General features: G+C 37.5%; 1 protein-coding gene across 2 annotated transcripts in view; it reads right to left on the bottom strand.

The window, feature by feature from the left end:
- The window catches only part of LOC136847244 (uncharacterized), a 201,089-nt gene that overhangs the window by 137,218 nt on the left and 42,514 nt on the right, over positions 1 to 21,357 (bottom strand). For both annotated transcript variants that reach the window (XM_067118742.1, XM_067118741.1), the window contains exon 2: positions 4,594 to 4,677. In XM_067118742.1, coding sequence (XP_066974843.1) covers positions 4,594 to 4,654 — 61 coding nt within the window. In that variant the 5' untranslated portion in view covers positions 4,655 to 4,677. The remainder of the gene's footprint in view (positions 1 to 4,593; positions 4,678 to 21,357) is intronic.

The raw sequence follows: 21,357 nt of genomic DNA, 5'->3' as shown, positions 1-21,357 counted from the left end.
AATGTGTAACAGGAGGAAAACTCCAGTTGTATTGAAATGATTATTGGGAGATAGACTTTGGATGGCAAGATGGAAGAAAGATAAAATGAATGGAGGAATCAGCTAAAAGGAATTAAAGGGGTTGCAGCTAGATTGAAGGGATTTATTAATGTCTAAGCTGTAGCTAGCCAAGCTCTCGAAAAGTCAAACTGAATGAAACACGGTGCCAACGACCAATGAATAAACTCATTCAGGTCGAAATAAATATGCACTGTTGAATCCACACTGAACTCGACCCTCCCTGGTAATATTCTAGCTGGAATCGTTTTAAATTAGGAAACAGACAGCTAGAACATTTATTGTTTAGATGCAGGGACTAAATAAACATTTCCTGTACATCATCTCAACGAGTCCTGCTATTTACTCATTCCTCACGGAGGAAAGGGCGCTCACTGTCTGAGATCTGAGGGGACCTTTTGTCCGAAATGTGGCTTTCCTAAGCTAGCATGGAAAAGTCAACAACTCCGTCTCGAGTCCCTTTCAGCTCTAAATGCCTTTTACCAAACATGCGAGATGCCCCAACCACCAACCTCTGACCTAAATACAGTACGTCCAATTGCAGCCTCAGAGTGGCTGTTCCCTACACCATATCTGAAAAGACTTCGTTATTATCTCCAGCTTGTTAACTCAGCTGAATGATGCATCAGTTTTAAAGAGCGTGCAAAGCTATGTTTCGCTCTCTGAACAGTCTTTCAGCATCATTTGCCCTGTTCCTAGATCAAATATATGCCCCAGATACACAAATAATCTTTCTCTATTTGCTATTCAATAAAAGCCTCTTTAAAGAGAGAGAGAGAGAGAGAGACTAGGTGGAGTTTTGCCCATCGTTAAATATTCTAAAACTTGTTACCTTTCTATGTATATATATATATATATATATATATATATATATATATATATATATATATATATATATATATAAATACACTATCATATATATATATATATATATATAATATATATATATATATATAATATATATATTATATAATATCAATATGTGTATTTTCGATCCAAAAACTTTTCTCTGTTTTAAGTAAAAAGGTGAGGTTGAGGCGTCTCTTACCCATCTAAACTTTAAATTGTTTCATGAGCATTCCTACAGATATATAAATTTTAATTGTTTCACCTACCTAAGTGAAAATTCGCCTCAAATCATGGTTGCTGGATCATCTCATGCAATACTTATTTCTGTTTATTAATCATGTTATTCTTCTCTCTAGTTCAATCCACTGGTTTATTAATGTATATTTAGTTTTGACGGCTTAAAATTGTTACATGAGTATTTACTTTTTACTCTCTGATTTTGGTTAGGAATTTTATATATTCTGCTCTTGTTTATAAATATTTTCATTTTTATTCCATTCTTTTCTTGTATCATTGTATTTTCTAATGTATCATACCTCATAAGCTCTCTGCGAATTTGAATTAAATGCCCGAGCAATTCTGCGTACAGATGGGTTTGAAGGTAGATGCAATTATTTGCCACACAAGGAACTCACAACAATAACTGTGATAATTTTGATACTTCTGAGATAAAAGCAGACACGCGTCCTCTCTTCAACTTTCTGTAAAAGAAAACTATTATAGAGACGGCTATTTGTCTGTCCGTCCGCACTTTTTCTGTCCCTTTTTATTATCCTCAAAAGCCACAGAGCCTGAGGGCTGCAATTGGTATGTTGCTCATCCTTTCCATAAAACATACTGCCTCTTTGCATCCTCTAGCCTCAGTAGTTTTTATTTTATTCAAGGTTAAAGTTAGCCATGGTCGTGCGTCTGGTAACGCTGTAGGTGCCAACAACGCAGGCCACCATCGCCCTGTGAAAGTTTCATGGGCAGTGGCTGACAGTTTTTATGAGCCATTGGCTGACAGTTTCATATACAGCATTACTGCATATTAGAAAAAACTCGATTGAAGAAACTTCGGCGCATTTTTTTTTTTACTTGTTTTAATATTCTTTCCACAGGGCTGTCCTACTTGCCTCACATCAACAGCTCTCTATTCTATGGAAATTCGAATATCCGATAATAATAATAATAATAATAATACAATAATAATAATAATAATAATATGCCACGCCAATTAACACTTAAAAACTAGTTCTCGAAAGTCTTCCAAAGTTGACAGTTGATTTTAAGAACACCTTGGCACTACAATAACAAAGGCGCTAGCTTCCGTGTGTTCAAAGAAGGAAAAATGTTGCGAATGTCCTCTGCACAAGACAGTTTTAGATCTCACAGGAAATTGTCTCAGATCTTTTACAAACTGTTTGCATTTCGTAGGTATTTTTAGCATGGCCTGAAGTCTGGCTTTTATATATATATATATATATATATATATATATATTTATATATATATATATATATATATATATATATATATATAATAAACACACTGTTAGCTTACCCAGGTAATTCCTTGGGGTGCAGTTGCACTCAGGTTCCAACTTCTTTTGACTTGTATGGCCTAGTGAATATAATGAAAGTACAAAAAGTAGAATATGATTCAAAAGAAATTACAAAGAACAAAATATAACATCAGGTAAGGGGATGAAGGCTGAGTTACAGGCAGGGCTTGTTGAACTGAACTGAATAAAGAATTTAGGCCAAAGGCCAAGCGCTGGGACCTATGAGGTCATTCAGCGCTGAATGGACATGACAGCAAAAAGGTTTGAGGAGGTGTAACAGGAGGAAGTTTTGAAAAGTGTTGCTCTATAAATAAATTGTTAGGAGAGGATGGAAAGTAAGATGGAAGAAAGAGGATATGAAAGGAAGTACAGTAAAGGGAACGAAAGGGGTTTGCAGCTAGGGACCTAAGGGAGGCGCGCTGCAAAGAACCTCAAGTAATACCTACAGTGCACAGCATGAGGTGCACTGACGACACTACCCCTCTACGTGGGCCAGGGTTTACTGAGTTCCAACAACGCACAAGTTGTAGAGAGGAGCTGCCGTGGTCTACCTATTCAACTGGGGAACTGCTGTTTAATGACAGCGATTCAAGGATGGACAATTGATGACCATTTGGAGCCTTGCCGTAATTTCTAAACCTTCGTAATTTTTTTGTATTTAAGCTACAGCGTTATCTCTAAGAGGAAGGACTTTAAAACTTTAAGCCAAAAGCGCTGGGAAGAGGTCAATCAGAGGTGAAAAAAAACTACAGTATAGAAGATTTAGGGTAAATTTCTTTTCATGCCTAAGACTGATAATCATTGGATTGTTGGAATCAGATTAGGATCAATGGCAGATAGATATTTATATATATATTATACATTGGTCTTGAAACGTTAATCAATTACAGTATAACTTATAACAAACAATGGAACTCTTGTCCATCCATCCATCCATCCATATCTCTCTCTCTCTCTCATATATATATACAAATGTCATGTATATCAAAACATATTCATATATATATATATATATATATATATATATAATTTATAAGTGATAAATATATAACAATATATCCTAAACATAATACAACAAACGTCCCCTACTTCGGACTAATTTTGGAAAGGTTACATCCAAAATGGAACCATATGATAAGCGCACGCACACACACATCTACATAATGCATACCTAGCGAGAGAGAAAGAGAGAGCGCGCAAAAGAGGGCATAGTTGTTAACAAACAACAGATAGAGCTTACAGGTGTGTACAGTATGTGTTTGTGTGATGAAGCGCTCCTGTCTGCGTACGCGAGTATGTGAGGTTCAACACATGAGGTTCATTGACAGACGCTACGCAGAGACGGCGGCCGGTAATAGTCACAGAAAAAAGTTACAACTTTGGCTAGGAAAAAGTCAGAAAAAAACGTCACAATTTTTGCTAGGAAAAAAAGCCACAATTTTAGCTGGGAAAAAAGTCACGGAAAAAAGGCACAATTTTGGCTAGGAAAAAAGTCACAATTTTGTTTAGGAATAAAGTCACAATTTCGGCTAGGAAAAAAAGTCACAGAAAAAGTTACATTTTTTGCTAGGAAAAAAGTCAATTTTAGCTAGGAAAAAAAAAGTCAGAAAAAATGTCACAATTTTGGCTAGGAAAAAAGTCAATTTTGGCTAGAAAAAAAGTCACAATTTTAACTAGGAAAAAAGTCAATTTTAGCTAGGAAAAAAGTCACAATTTTGGCTAGGAAAAAAGTCACAATTTTGGCTAGGAAAAAAGTCACAATTTTGGCTAGAAAAAAGTCACAATTTTAGCTAGGAAAAAAGTCACAATTCTGACTAGGAAATAAAGTCACAATTTTAACTAGGAAAAAAGTTACAATTTTTGCTAGGAAAACAAAAGTCACAATTTTTGCTAGAAAAAAAAAGTCAATTTTGGCTAGAAAAAAGTCATTAATTTATGGTGAGCGGTAATAAAGTCACAGAGGGAAAATTCACAATATCTCTAGGGTGGATCATTATCTTTATGATATTTACAGTCCTGTTTATGTTTTTACGGTCATCCCCAACTCACCTGGGGTAAAGAAAGTCATAACCAAGGACAGACAAAAGCGGAACTCACCTGGGGTAGGGGAAAGCCATAGTCATGGACAGACGAACGTGGAACTCACCTGGGGTAAGTAGAGTCATAGCGAGGACGAGCACTGTGGCTATTTGCGTCAGCCACGTCATCGTCCCAGCAATCGAACGGACACCTGTTGAGAGAATCGATTGAAGAGGAAGTTCTTTAGGTTGGCCACTTCTCAAAGGACCTTTCAAGCTACAAGTTTACAACACACAAGGTGCAGAAGTGCACTTCATAAGAATTTTTTGTTCATCTGACTTATTAATTATTCATTTGTTACTTAATTATGTATTCGCAGTAACTCGACATTGCCACCTCTAAATATGAATGGTATATTGCAGACAACATGAACAGTAAATTGTTCAAAATATTATAGTAATTTAACAATTTTTATATTTGTGTGTGAACATATGTATATATATATAAATATATATGTATATATATAAAAGAATTATACCTCAACAGGCAATCAAAATAATATGCAAAAAATAACAATAAAAACATTCCTTGCTTGAGGTTACATTCCATTCTTATGATAACTCATGACATCCCCTATTAGCAGAAATGATTGCAGATATCAACAGTAAATTTCGATCAGGAAAAAACAACACACTTTTCCCAAACTTACTACTGAATCTCAAATTTCTTACGTTCTAACCCCATGCCCGTGGGCCAAAAGTGGCCCGTTTGATTTTGAATGTGGCCCGCTAGAGAAAAATAAGTAAAAGCATATTTCTCTTTTTTATATCATAAAAATTACATATATAGCTTATCATGGTTAAAAAGAAATATTCCTTGCAAAATCAATAGCTACAAAGAAAGGCGTCTGAATAAAATATATATATATATATATATATATATATATATATATATAAATATATAGGTGTATATATACATATATGCAAATTACATACATACACACATAGTGAGGCATACATACACACAAGTGGCCCGCATGACTTTTTGTCTTTTCAAGTGTCCCTCAGACTAAACAACTTGGACGGCCATGTTCTAAGGCATACTACTTTACATACTTGCACGAACTTTCTCTTTATTGACGCTGATCATTTGATCATCCGCCTAACCCTCTTTTTCAGCGGAAAAAGACGCCGATGATATACCTAATGGTCCACTGTCCCCAAAATAGTGTTCACTTTGCTGATTTGCAGGTGGCCGTCAGCCAGCACACCAAATGGCTCCTGCTATGAAAGATATGTGTACCTTTCACCACTAACAGAACAACTGTCCTTTTAGTAGACCTTCCCTTCCATCTCTTTTCTAAAATTATATGACAACTGTTGCTTCTCTTGACCTTTATTGTACGAGTTGAATTGGGCTGAATTCAGAATTTAGGCCAGAGGCCAAGCACTGGGACCTAGAGGTCATTCAGTGCCCGAAATGGAAATTGACAGTAAAAGGTTTGAAAGGTGTAATAGGAGGAAAACCTCGCAGCTGCACTATGAATCAATTGTTAGGAGAGGGTGGAAAGTTAGATGAAGAAAGAGAATATGCATGAACGGAGGTACAGTAAAAGGAACGAAAGGGGTTGCAGCTAGAGGCTGAAGGCACGCTGCAAAGACCCTAAGTAATGCCTACAGTGCACTGCATGAGGTGCACTGACGGCACTAACCCCCTACGGGGCCTTTATTGTATTTCTCACTATGACATCATTCGCTCGCTTCCGTTCTGAAGGCTTAGTGTACCGCAGGTTTCCTGCATATGAACCAGCATCTAAAAGACTTGTGGTGAGTCACAAACCACAGGCGTCAGCATCCATCCATGAAAAAGTCAGCAATAATGGGAGGGGGTGACATGCCAAGTCCTGTGACTGAATAAAAACTCAAACTCTGTAATGCTCAGAGTTCCTCTGGTCTTGCATTTTTATATGATGAAGTGATATTACAAAATTATGAACTATCCACAACAAATTATCGTCTAACTGAGAGAGGGTTGTTGAAATTATGGTCTTCAGTGTGGTGTGATTGATTGATTTGCGGTTAATAAAACTGGCGTCACAACATCTACGTGATTGACGCAGTCATAAAATTAAATAAGAAACTAAAAATAAGAAGATAAATAAATTAAAAAGGGGTTTCATATAAGAAATATCCAAATATATATATATATATAATCACATCTGTAAATATATACCACCCAGCTGTATTCTTCTCAGTTACGAAGATAAAATATCTCGATGTACTTCACAATGAAAACGAAGGAGAAGAGAGAGAGAGAGAGAGAGAGAGAGAGAGAGAGAAGAGATCTTAATCTGTCCCAACAGTTTCGCCTTCCATCAGACCTCTTCTGGGGAACTTTACTGACTAAACAGTTTCAGCCTTAAACTTTATATTTTATATTCTATGTTATCTTGTAACAGCTGTCAGCACCATTTACCATTTTTACTTGTTTATATTTTATGCAAGTCTTGAAATCAAGTGTCCGGTACATATTTTCCTTAAACTTTAAGGAAAATATATACCGGACATGTGTTTACATTTGATTTCAAGACTTGCCTAAAATATAAACAAGTAAAAATGGTGAATGGTGCTTACAACTGTAACAGGATAACATAAAATATAAACTGTCTAGTGCATATATATTTCATGTTATCCTACAACAGCTGTAAGTAAGTATACCTTAGTTTTACCAGATCACTGAGCTGATTAACAGCTCTCCTAGGGCTGGCCCGAAGGATTAGACTAATTTTACGTGGCTAAGAACCAACTGGTTACCTAGCAACGGACCTACCACAGCTGATTGTGGAATCCGAACCACATTATAGCGAGAAATGAATTTCTATCACCAGAAATAAATTCCTCTAACTCTTCGTCAGCCGGCCGGGGACTCGAACTCCGGCCTAGCGAGTGCCATTCCACAACTCTACCGACTCGCCCAACGAAGAGCTGATACGAGGTGTGAGCTGGTCACAGAATATCAAAAGACACAGTATCATACCAATTTTACGAGTTTTGGCCTGAATTCCACACACTGTCCGTCTCAAAGTCAAATATAAAACCAAATTCTGTAGCCATGGTCTTAATTCTTCAGGCGAATGATAAGATAAAGAAACAAAATGTGACGCGTCGAGGATCGACCATACGAAAGGGGGCTTAACTGAAGTCACCGATAACAAGGGAAGTGAAGAAGGGAGAAGGAAGAAGGGCACTGGTTGACAGATCAAGAAAAGGAGTAAAGCAGACGTGGCACAGTCAACGAGAGGCAAGGTGGGACAATCCGCTTGAGAAAATCCAAGTCTTGTGTATTAAGCAAGGCAAACAAACCTCAACCCGGACGGTAAGAGGAATTGGCTTAAGATAGTTGAATATGAACTGAAGCTCCTGAGAGAGAGAGAGAGAGAGAGAGAGAGGATTGCCACATGTAAAGTTTCATGTAAAATCACTGATGATCACAAAGAATTCTTCTTCTATTTGACATGAATACATTCATAAACTGTACATATACATACATATATACATATATATATATATATATATATATATACACACACACAACTCCGCAAAGAACGAACAGCAAATCTTACTAGCAAAAGGGCAAAAGATGCCACATTAACTACAGTTTTTTTGCACGTGTGGTAATGCATTCTCCATATACCTATCCTGTTTAGCCTACCGTATACAATGCAGTTCCTCATTGGACGGGTCGATATCGTACTCGGCTAGCACTTTGCTGGGCCCGCGTCCGACTCTCCGGCTGGCCAATGAAGAATTAGAGAAATTTATTTCTGGTGATAGAAATTCATTTCCCGCTATAATGTCGCTAGGTAAGTAATTGGTCCTTAGACACGTAAAATAAATCTAATCCTTCGGGCCAGCCCTAGGGGAGCTGTTATCAGCTCAGTGGTCTGGTTAAACTAAGGTATACTTTCACTTTACCGTTTATAATAATTTACTCTATTATAAATACATCATATAAAAGTATGTGCACATGTACCAACGCTTGCAAACACCATTACATGAAGACACGCATGTCTGTATGCTTCGTGAATGCACCGTTATCTTACGTCCCCCGCGTTCGCAATGAGCAAGAACATTATTTATATACAACAAAGAACGACTAATGTGAACCTCATCATCAGGTTCAAAGCAAGCGGTTCTTACGAGGGCAGAATCTAATGAGACCCCACAGCAGAAATATTCGGGAGCCTATTAGATCCTCAGAGAACGAAAAACTGCCAGCAGACGTAAACAGATCTGAGAGGCAACAATCCACTGCCGTCCACCAGGACCGGGCACCAAAGCATCATATACGTAGTCCCCACGAATCATGGCTTGATTTTTTCCAAACAGGTTCCAGAAATAAGCCTTGACAAGACTGCCGCCCACAACTGACGCTTTAAAGCCGCCCATACAATCCGGCAACCCATGCAGTGTCTCTCCCCTGAATGTCACTCTCGGTGACAGCGGCCCGCGAGCGAGGAAAAACAATAAGAGCTCAATGTTCGAAGTTTTAAAAACGGCCAGTCACCGCCCCGTCACATATGCCACTATGACCCCCCGCGGCGCTAAGTACAGCTGCACGAACAATAGAGGCAGCTGTATGACGCGGAGGCTTACTCAGTCCGGATATGCGTGTGTGTGTGTGTGATCGAGCAAAAGAGATAATAATAAAAATCCAAACTAGGGTTAAGCTGGAATGGAATATAGAGTTTCGGCCAAAGGCCAAGGCAGTGGGACCTATGAGGTCATTCAGCGCTGGAAAGGAAACTGAGAGTACTACCTACTCTTTTGAAAGGCGAAACAGGAGGAAGACCTCAAAGCAGTTGCACTATGAAATAATTGTTAGGAGAGGATGGATACCAAGATGGAAGAAAGATATATGATCGGAGGTATAGTAAAAGAAATGAAAGGGGTTGCAGCTAGTTGCCGAAGGCACGCCGCAAAGAACCTTAAGTAATGCCTACAGCGCACCGCATGAGGCGCACTGACGGCACTACTCTATTACGGGTGTGTGTGTGTGTGTGTGTGTGTGTGAGATCGAGTAAAAGAGATAACAATCAAAATGCAAGCTAGGAAGGTGGCATCACCTCGCTCAAACAAATGTATCTAACCTTTGTTGCGTGAGAACTTAAAAAAAAAAAAAAATTGGAATAATAGAATCCTAGTTTTCGTAGGTGCAGCCCAGCTCTACAATTTATAGTTGAGCCAGAAATTCCCTCGACCCTCATCGTTTGCACCCCGTCTTTTTTCAGCAACGACAGGAGTAAAATAAAAGATTTCCCATGGAAAAATTATCTTCGTAACAAAAATCTGCCAACGACTTGACACTGTGAATATTGATAAAAGGGAAAACGCACATCAACTGGACAAAAATTGTTACAATGTTTCAATGGGTAACGTCTGTTATTAATTCTATATATATATATATATATATATATATATATATATATATATATATATATATATATATGAGGATCAGGTTAAAATACCTTATAAATTTAATTTTTAAAAACCTTGAAATAAATTTTAAATTAAGAATAAGATCGGCGTTCATATCAGACCCAAAAACATATTCAATCCTTTTCCAAATAGAGATGGACAATGAACCTTAATGATTTTAATCGAAAATGTGACTCGGAATTTTTTTAATGGAAAATGGGGGTCACAATCATAATGATTCTTATGCAAATGAAAAGGAATATTTGTCGAGATACGGCCTTATAAAGTCAAATGACTTTTACTCATTCAGCCTTTTAACGCTACGATAATTTCCATGCGTGTATTCTGAAACTTCAAAATGGTTCCAACTCACTGTAATTACGAATGGGATTACAAACAGGCACTTTTCTAACAGCTGACCGAATGGTGAACTAACCATATATGTTAATCGGCCCATGATGCCGAGGGCTAACAAACAAACTCCAATTAACGAAACATGCTAAGCTAACACAAACAAAGGCCAGTTGTTTTCTATTTGCAGAGATCTAAAGTGTTGACAATATCACAACAGAAATGTTTGACTCTTATCAAAAGCGGGGCATTTCGTTACTGCCCAGATTCCATTTTATGCAGGTGTCGTTAACTTGAGCGCCCCAAATCAAGCCTGCGATTCAGATGAGTTTTTCCGATCAAAATTTGTTCGTATCCGCCTTGTGTATAACTGTCTGTTTTCTTTTTATAAACTTCACATTTTCGACTTTTTCAGAAATCCCCACCAGGTCGAAGCTTGACACAGCAAAGCATTGTCAGAGAAAGGGAATTGATTTGTTGAAATAAAAAAAAAGAAAAAGTGAGTTTACCTGAAGTGGTGGCTCGCTCAAGGGTGGGAAGTGACCCAAATACATAAACCGGTAGCAAATTACTAAGATATATGCTAGTATTGCACCAGCCCCGATTTTTTTTGCCATGCCCCTAGGTTAGGTTAGGTTTCGGTTAGGTTAGACTGAGGCACTAAGATTGGTATTCCCCATATGATTTGGGTGTGGGAAACATGAAAATATTTTCAAGAAAATTCTATGGTTAGTTTTTAAGATATGGCGTCCCGCTTTTTTCAGGGAAAGGTCCCAGTACTCGGTTACCTCTCGGGAAAATGCAACCCGGTATCCATATCCAGCCCAAGCCTGATGAAACTAAGGAGGGGAAGTGACAGAACCACAACTCCAGAGATGGAGTATTGCAGGAAACAGAGAAAGACTGACAACACTTGAAAAAAAAAAAAATAAGAGCCGCCGAACTGAGAAACCCCGAGTATATTTCACATTTAGGGTAAATGTAGAAGGAGGTGGGCTGATTGGTGGTACGGGACCTCCTAAGAAGAGACAATTGGATCGCTAACCAAAATAATATCAGAAAGATAGGACACGGCGATAAACAGGATTTATAAACAGCCAATAACACGACTGTTACGCTGCTGGTCTGACCAATGAAGTCAAACTACTTCGGCTGGCGATTACTTATGAATACTGGGCTGCAAGACGCTTAACTGGCCTAACAATCGATATGTAATGCACGTTATTCACTATTTCTATCACGTCAAAGCCTCTCGCTTTTTGTTGCATAGCTCTTAATAGTCTCTTTTAGTAGCTTCAGAAGTCTTCTCTCTTTCACTTTCTTACTTTCCTTTCTTTGTAAATGGAAGTAGGTTACCTGTCTTGTAAAGCCAGTTCTGATAGCCCATCTCTCACTTTCATTTTCGTATGTTTAAAAGGGCGCGTCTTTTATTCCTGGAACATTTCAGGGCGTCGTCTCACCCCTTTTCACGTTATGATTTGCACTGCGTTCGCCTTATCATAAAGCTCAACGTATCCCCGTTACTTCCTAAGCTGTAGTAACGCTTAGTTTTGTTTTGCTACAGAGATCTCCCCCGTAGTGGGGTAGTGCCGCCAGTGCACCTCATGCGGTGCAATGTAGGCATTACTTAAGGTTCTTTGTAGCGTGCCTTCGGCCCCTAGCTGAAACTGCTTTCATTCCTTTTACTGTACCTCCGTTCATAATCTCTTTCTTCCATCTTACTGTACACCCTCTCCTAACAATTGACTCATAGTGCAACAGCGAGGTTTTCCTCCTGTTACACCTTTCAAGCCTTTTCACTGTCAATTTCCGTTTCATCGCTGAATGGCCTTAGTTGCCCCAGTGCTTGGCATGTATGCCGAAAATATATAACTCGCAACTACAGAGGTCTCATTCGGTATCCTTTCAAGCCAGTGTTTTAAGAGAAAAAACACGAAACAACACAAAAACAAAACTTTCAAAATGCAGAGGCAAAACTCTTGAAACCTGAGAACCCCTTGAGGTCCTTATCTCTGACCTCGAGGGTCAAGAAAGCTGTGTACAGCTCATCGTACCCTGTGAAGCAGCCGGTTCCAGGCGTATAGATCAAATGGCAGGTATCTTTTGAAGAAGCATTTGAAGAAGCATTTTATGAAGCATTTTTAAAGCGAGTCACATCGCTCTTTGGCACCGCACTTCGACGACCTCGATTACGTCTCAGGATTGGATATGTTTATGAAAGCACGCCAGAGCAGCCCAGGTCCCTGGCAAAAGAACCAAATATGGTTCAAGGAAAATCTACTAGACATTCGAAAAGCAACAGCAATCCAGACAAGGGAAGTATTTTGTCCGCACCTGATAATACAATATACATACATACACATATATAGCCTACATATATATAATGTCTAAACATATATATGTGTATACATACATATATACATACATACATACACACATACATACATACATATATGTGTATATGTATGTGTATATATATATATATATATCTCTCTTTATGCATTTATATGCCAACATTCAAACACACGTTTTCTCCTATAAAAGGACTTCCCCACGACTGAAAATCCTATTTAATTATAAGAAAAAAGTTACACATCATCAAATGCTGCACAAAGTCACTGAAGCGGTAAGCAGTATTTACTATTCGTCATTTCTCAAGTGCATTCTCAGAGATCCTAAGATTCAACACCATTACATCCTATTGTTTAATTACTTCCTCATCCAAGTACTTTTTTTTTGGTCCCTATCCAAGCTACTCTCGTACCCCAAAAGCATTTAACGGAGACTAACCGTTTACAAGTATTTTCTCTTTCTTTTAACCGCCCTAACGTATCTCATTCACTCAATCCCACCTTAATCAATTTGCTATCGACAAATTTTGCAGCCTTCTGTATCATTTTATATTCCGGATTTCAGAGGATTCCACTTCCTACACTCTCAATTTAAACTGAACAGAAATCGTTCCGCAACTCCATCAAAGATCGAGAACTCGCGTCATTTTATAATCTGTTTCATATCTACAGACTTCTTTGCCTTTCTCGCCTCACCTACTCCGTGAGATTTCTCTTATTTAACCATCATCTGTGCCATTTGCTCACAGAACCTATGTAAGCACACCATCTTTACTCTACCATCATCTATACAAACAGTAACTTCGCTATTGCCCCGAGATCCATTTGCTGTACTCTTGCCTCTCCCGTTACCTACATTCATTTTGAGTTTTCCCTTTTGCAAATATTTACTCTTTCCAGTAACAGTATACCATCTGAGAAGATTGGCCATTTCAACTGGTCATACTTCATTCTCTTATCGCAAATTTGACGCAACAGTAATGAAAAATAATTAGGAATTGCCACATAATTGTGCATGTCGCTACATAACATCCAAATGCCGAATTCATACTTCAGATATTTATCATTTCGCCCGACAAAAAATTTGCAACTGCTCACATTCGCGAGCCATTCACTCATGAACATAAATGCCTATTTCTGCAATCACAACCACGCCTTTCTGACCACGAAGCGTGATCCAGTGGGGATCCTGTGATCTTGTGTTAGGTATTAGCGCAAATGGTTACCCTTAGCTCACTTACCTACAGGTATGCTGGAACAGTCAGATCACCGATCCTGGCATTTTAATGTTGTAACAAAGCGGCTAAATCATAGATCTACAGACTTAAATAATACATACATACATACTTGCATACACACATACATATATATAAATTGTATATATATAATTATAAATTATATACATATATATGTATATATATTTATATATATAAATAAAAGATAAAATCCTGAAAACGAAACGCTGGGTACTGAGGCCTTTCGACATGTGTCCTTTGCTTAGTAAAAAGGACATGGCATCGAAAGAGCAGTAAGAACATAGCGTCGAAGGCGCCGCGGCACTCCGGTGTTCTATTTCTCATGGATTTATCTTTATTTATCTCTATTCATCGTTCCTTATTTCGTGATTCAGTTATACGTGTATATATACCATATATATATATATATGTATATGTATATATATATATATATATATAATTATGATACCTTACAATGCCCCCTCAACTTCTCGAATTCTACACACTTTCTTGGATACGCGCACTACAAAGCCTCTTATCCAAATGGAAGAATATGAAAAATTCTGACGTCCGTGGCAAGATTCGAACCCGCGGACACTGAGAAGTCCGGAGTTGCTCATGCCTCGCTTTACTCTCTACGGCCAGAAGCCATTGCGTCATGTCATTCGATGGGCTCGGCCTACTCGACTGAGGACAGATGAGTTAGTCTAACCCATTATATAATATTTTTATATAATATTAAAGAACTAAAGAGGACCTCTTATTCGTAAAGCAAAATATAATTTGATACGATTCCTTCGATGACGCATTGAATTGAATTGAATATAGAATTTAGGCCAAAGGCCAAGCACTGGGACCTATGAGGTCATTCAGCGCTGAAACGGAAATTGTCAGTAAAAGGGTTGAAAGGTGTAACAGGAGGAAAACCTCAAAGCAGATGCACTATGAATCAATTATTAGGAGAGGATGGAAAGGAAGATGGAAGAAAGACAATATGAGAGGAGGTAGAGTAAAAGAAACGAAAGAGATTGCAGCTAGAGGCCGAAGGCACGCTGCAAAGAACCTTAAGTAATGCCTGCAGTGCACCGCACGAGGTGCACTGACGGCACTACCTCCCCACGGGGAAGATGCAGTTTTATTTGCTTTTGGAAAAAAAGGAAAAATTATTATGCGTACCTGGAAAACATAACCAGATGAACTTCACTTGTCCTCGACAGAGCCAGGGAATGAATGAACAGACACAATACGCTAACATAAATCTCTAAGATACAAGATCTTATCCAGGAGATCGAATGTCTGCCTAATGAGAATCACAGCTCAAGGGGACATATCGACCTCGCCTCATCAGCGAATTCGATTGCACGGCGGAAGGGGGTTAAGGGGGGAGGGGGGATCATGGGACCCTTCGTGTGAAAAAGCTTCTCTGCCACTGTTGACCCTGGCAGGGAATTATGTACCTAGTGGTTAGTGGACTGCGGTGGGTTACAGGTAAGCCGGAACCTAAAAACTCCATCCTAAACGTATATGCTAAAAACCGAAAGATTACCATTCCCAAACTATATATATATATATATATATATATATATATATATATATATATATATATATACACATAGATAGATCGACACAGATATGCATATGTGTGTGTGTGTGTATATATATATATATATATATATATATATATATATATATATATATATATATATATATATATATATATATATATACAATTACATATATGCATATATAGATTAAAAATCACATCAAGGACAGCAAGGAAAGTCTCAATAAGAACCCCATTTAATCGAACGCTGCAATTAGAATATTAGCGCCGGCAAATAATATCGCAAAGTACCCGAGTCTCGGAATGGCCTAATTCTGGCTAAAATGGCCCAGTTCTTCGGTATCTAATCCAGAGATATTATTTTTTACCGACTTTCTCTCTCTCTCTCTCTCTCTCTCTCTCTCTCTCTCTCTCTCTCTCTCAATAGTTTCCACTTCCCGACTGCGAGGAACTTTTATACGTATATTAAAGGATAAGTGTTTGGAAATCAGCATCTGCATATATCATTCGAGGTCAAATAGAACTTTTGGATTTTCTAAGCTATAAAAAAATGTATGAAAAAATGTTCAAAGAAGGATAACCATATATATATATATATATATATATATATATATATATATATATATATATATATATATATATATATATATATATATATATATTTTTTTTTTTTTTTTTTTTTTTTTTTTTTTTTACCAAAATTTGGTAAAGGGTTCCAAACGCAAACCCTGTGGATAACGTCTCCTGCTTTTTTCCTTTCATTTCTTTTCAAGAAAATCTCCACAGCAATCTCGTGACACTTAACTCACTTTGCATGTATCTACACTAGAATTCCTTTGTGGAAGTAAGGCTCTAATCCTTTTTTTTATAACTTCTTTTATCATCTGCATCTTTTATTGAAAATCCCATGTTACATCTCCCCCTTTCTTGTGACGTATGAAGCTGATCGTTATATTTACTGGCATATCTTCATCAGATATATTTCTCTTTTCTTCCTTTAACCGTTCAAAGCGTCTTCACCCTCGTTTCCACAACCGATGGCCGTTGGTTTGATGCGAGTGATATTGCAAGGAAGAAAAATCGAGCGCGAATTCATTGAGATGCAAAAATCCATGCTTGAATACCGGAGGATATACTACGGTACTATTATTATTATTATTATTATTATTATTATTATTATTATTATTATTGTTATTATTATTATTATTATTATTATTATTATTATTATTATTGTTATTATTATTATTATTATTATTATTATTTTTATTATTATTATTATTATTATTATTATTATTATTATTATTATTATTCAGATGGAACATATTCATATGGAACAAACCCACCAAAGGGGCCACTGACTTGAAATTCAAGCGTCCAAAGAATATGGTGTACATTAGGAAGAGGTAAGAGGACGTAAAGGAAAGCACAGAAAGAAGAGATACCACCTATTAAAAAAGAAAAAAAAATTAATTAATTAATAAATAAATATATAAAAATGTATCAAAATGCAAGAAGAATAGTAGTAGGGGCAGTAATGCATTGCATTTTCGCTTGAACCTCTGAAGTTCCAATTGCACGACATCCTCTGAAGGGAGGCTGTTCTACAGTCCAACGGCGTGAGGAGGAATAAAAGACCTCTGGAACTGAGAAGTTCGACAGGAGGGATGATGATGATGACAGCAATACACCCAGCTGGATATTCAAACCAGACTCACCACAATCAAAAGACTGTTCCAACTTCCGTGAAGCTTGGCAAGGAGAAGGATAAGCGAAAATCGCAACACTTATTCAACAGAACGTTCGCCCGGTCAAAGAGCACCAGAAGTGCCCTCCCAGCAATAAGGCCAAGGAAAGCACCAAGTACCAGTCGTCATAACATCCATTGTGAGGGAAGGCAGGGCGTGATATGAAAGGAAAGGGAGGCAGTGAAAGGGGGTTAAAGAGAAGCGATTTCCATCCCAAGTCTCATTGTGGGAACCTCCGGTGAAACGGAATGAATCAGGGGAAAGAAAAACAAAGTTATGGGAACAAAGGAAGATTAGAACGAGGTAAAACAATGGCCTCCGAGTTTCATTTCGAGAGGGAAGATAGAGAGCCGTCCGTTTTTATTCTCCAAGATCCCCATGTCCACAATGGTGTTTCTTTACCGGAAAATTATGGGATTTTCGTCTCTTTTGCGTGTTTATGTACCAGAGATGTTGAATTTTTTTTTTTTTTTTTACCAAATGACTACCTACCGAATGAAGGAATCTGAATTTTCAACTAAACCTCAAATTTAAGCCAGAACTCAAACCAAGGCATATATATATATATATATATATATATATATATATATATATATATATATATATATATATATATATATATATATATATATAATGTTACGGGCAGATAGCGAAACCAGGCATTTCACGAACTGCCTGAAATGCACTTAGGAACATTTGATCCCCACGGGCTAGTACTAAACACGGCGAAATACATTTGACACCCCAGGGGCTAGTACTAAACACGGCGAAATACATTTGACACCCCAGGGGCTAGTACTAAACACGGCGAAACAATGTAGGTGAGTCACTGTTTCGCCGTGTTTAGCACTAGCCCCTAGGGGGATCAAATGTCCCTAAGTGCATTTCACTATCTGCCTGAAATTTCAGGTAGTTAGCGAAATGCCTGGTTTCGCTATCTGCCTGTAACATGTATACGTCATGCCAACACTTCCTTCAATTAGGAAAACAAAAATTTTGTTTTGATATCCTTTTAGCATCCAGCGAGTCCCGAAATTCCTCTCTTTCCTGTGTACTGCAAAAGGCCTACGATACCACATCCCTGAAGGAAAGTCCGTCGGCAGAAGAACGGGAAAACAACTTAACCCCTTTCAGGTCATTCCGGCTGTAGCCGAGTTTTTTGTTGGGGGTAATTGAGGGAGCGAGAAGAGGGAAGGAGGTGGGAATGGAAGATAACAAGTTGACGTTTCCTTTGTCACATGCTGCCTCTCAGTGTTGCCTTTCTTTTGGGTATTGTAGAAGAAGAGGCATGGAAGGAACATCGAAAAAATGTGTATTTATTCCCCCCAGCAGGAACGGCTTCAGGTCAAGGCCTAATGCCAGGTGGCCTTGGCCGAGTTAAGGTTCTTAAGGGGGGAGTGCAACATTCTATGAATGCTACCAAAATTTAGATCGTAGATTACATTGGTTTACCGATAGGAGATACCAGTTCGATTCAAAAGCTCCTCGACTTGCGTTTTTTTTTTTTAAACCGTTTTGATAAACCACCCACCTTACACTATGATTATCGACCTTTCACTATTATTATCAGTGTTACACAATGATTATCGACCTTACACTAAGAATTATCAATGTTACACTAAGATTATCAATGTTACACTTTGATTATCGACCTTGCACTAAGATTATCAATGTTACACTATGATTATCGACCTTGCACTAATAAGATTTTCAATGTTACACTATGATTATCGACCTTGCAGTAAAATTATCAATGTTACACTATGATTGTCGACCTTACACTAAGATTATGAATGTTACACAAAGATTATCGACCTTACAATAAGATTATCATTGTTATATACACTATTATTATCGACCTTACACTAACATTATCAATGTTACACTATGATTATCGACCTTACACTATGATTATCAATGTTACACTATGATTATCGGCCTTGCACTAAGATTATCAATGTTTCACTATGATTATTATCGACCTTACACTAACATTATCGATGTAACACTATGATTATCGACCTTGCACTAAGATTATCAATGTTACACTATGATTATTATCGACCTTGCACTACGATTATCAATGTTAAAACTGCACTGGAACCACAAAAATACAAACAAAAACATTTGCATCATATGAATGCATGGGATGAGCCCACGTTGTTAGGTATGAATGAAACTTTTCAAACATGTTCAATCTAAAGATATTTTCTAATCGGCTTCCCGCCGGCCATTCCGTTTGCAAAGCTTGCCACAGCACAGGCAAGACTATCTATTTAGTAATGTCGTGAAACGGCCCAGACAAATTGTCCAGCGCGAGAACTCGGGGAGGAAGGTGTGATAACACCGAGAGAGTGTCTGACAAGCGTTCAGTGCTTCCGCTGCAAACTTTTAAAAGCTTCTCCGGACGAAGGAATGTCTTTCCGAAACTCCTACCTACCCTTTCCTCTCACTGTCTACTTCCTTTCTCAGAACTGTTCCTTCTTCTTTCCCTCTCTTTTCAAAAAATGTCGGCTAACATCGCTTTCTTTGGCAGTGTGAGTGAGTGAGTGAGTGAGTGAGTGAGTGTGTGCGGTTTGACTTGAATATTGAATTTAGGCCAAAGGCCAAGCACTGGGACCTATGAGGTCATTCAGCGCTGAAACGGAAATTGACAGTAAAAGTTTGAAAGGTGTAACAGAAGGAAAACCTCAAAGCAGTTGCACTATAAATCAACTGTTAGAAGAGGGTTAAGGAAACTACGATGGAATAAAAAGAATATGAAAGGAAGTACAGCAAAAGGAACGAAAGGGGTTGCAGCTAGGGGCCTTGAAAGGCACGCTGCAGAGAACCTTAAGTAATGCCTACAGTGCACCGCAAGAGGTGCACTGACGGCACTACCTCCCTACGGAGGGGTGTGTGTATGGTTTCGTCGTTGCCATAGCAACCTACCGTCGATTAACCATAACAGATGTATATGAGAATGAAGAGAAACGTGTATAGCCTGTGAGAGAACACGGTCACCTCTTGAACATATTTAGTTCTAAACAGCATTTTGTATTAAGTAGGCTGCAAAGGGCAATTTTTTCACTTGAGGGTACAAAAACAAGTATTGCAATTACAGTAGCTAATTCATTTTTGGTTCTGCTTCAAGCGAAAAACAATGTTATTATTATAATTATTATTAATATTATTATTATTATTATTATTATTATTATTATTATTATTATTAAAAAATACTCATAGTAGCATGAGTCTTAAAATGGAGAAGCAACTCCACAGTTATGTATATGTACATACATTTAAAGATAAATCAATATAGATTTATCTTTAAATATAGTTATGTATATGTGCATGTATTTAAAGATAAATCAATACAGATTCATCTTTAAATATATGTACATATACATAACTGTGGAATTGCTTCTCCATTATTATTATTATTATTATTATTATTATTATTATTATTATTATTATTATTATTATTATTATTATTATTATTATTATTATTATTATTATTATTGTGATAAAAATCCACAATTACATAGTAAATATATTACTATGCAAAATAAACAAAGACTTTCGAACACTTGAACGGCGTTCTTCCTCAGTGGTAACGTTACCACTGATGAGGAACATCGAAAGTGTTTGTTTATTTGACTTACAGTAATGTATTTTACTATATAACAATAGTTTTATTACCAGATTATTTCACACGATTGGAGATCTCTTAGCATTATTATTGTGTATTGTTTATTATTATTGTTATTGTGTAAAGTCTCGTAAGTCCTTATGGAATAAAATGAGATATAACATGGCAGACGCAAGCAACTGGCACAAAACAATTATTTGTATCAAAGCCACACGGTAATGCCATTTATAATTGTAATGGTCGATATCCGTGAATTACATTGCGATACATTTCTGCCACTGGGAGCAAAGAAATAAAAAAAAAAACTGTATCATGAGAAACAAGTGAAAAATGCGCCGAAGTTTCTTCGGCGCAATCGATTTTTCTGTACATCGTATAATCAAGGCCACCGAAAATAGATCTCTATCTTTCGGTGGTCTCGGTATAATGCTGTATGAGCCGCGCCCCATGAAACTTGAACTACGGCCCGGTGGTGGCCTATCAAATAAAAACTACTGAGACTATCTGGTATGTTTGATGATTGGAGGGTGGATGATC

The sequence above is a fragment of the Macrobrachium rosenbergii genome, chromosome 16 (genome assembly GCF_040412425.1).
Source record: "Macrobrachium rosenbergii isolate ZJJX-2024 chromosome 16, ASM4041242v1, whole genome shotgun sequence".
Lineage (NCBI taxonomy): Eukaryota > Metazoa > Arthropoda > Malacostraca > Decapoda > Palaemonidae > Macrobrachium > Macrobrachium rosenbergii.
This window is presented reverse-complemented; position numbering and strand designations above follow the sequence as displayed.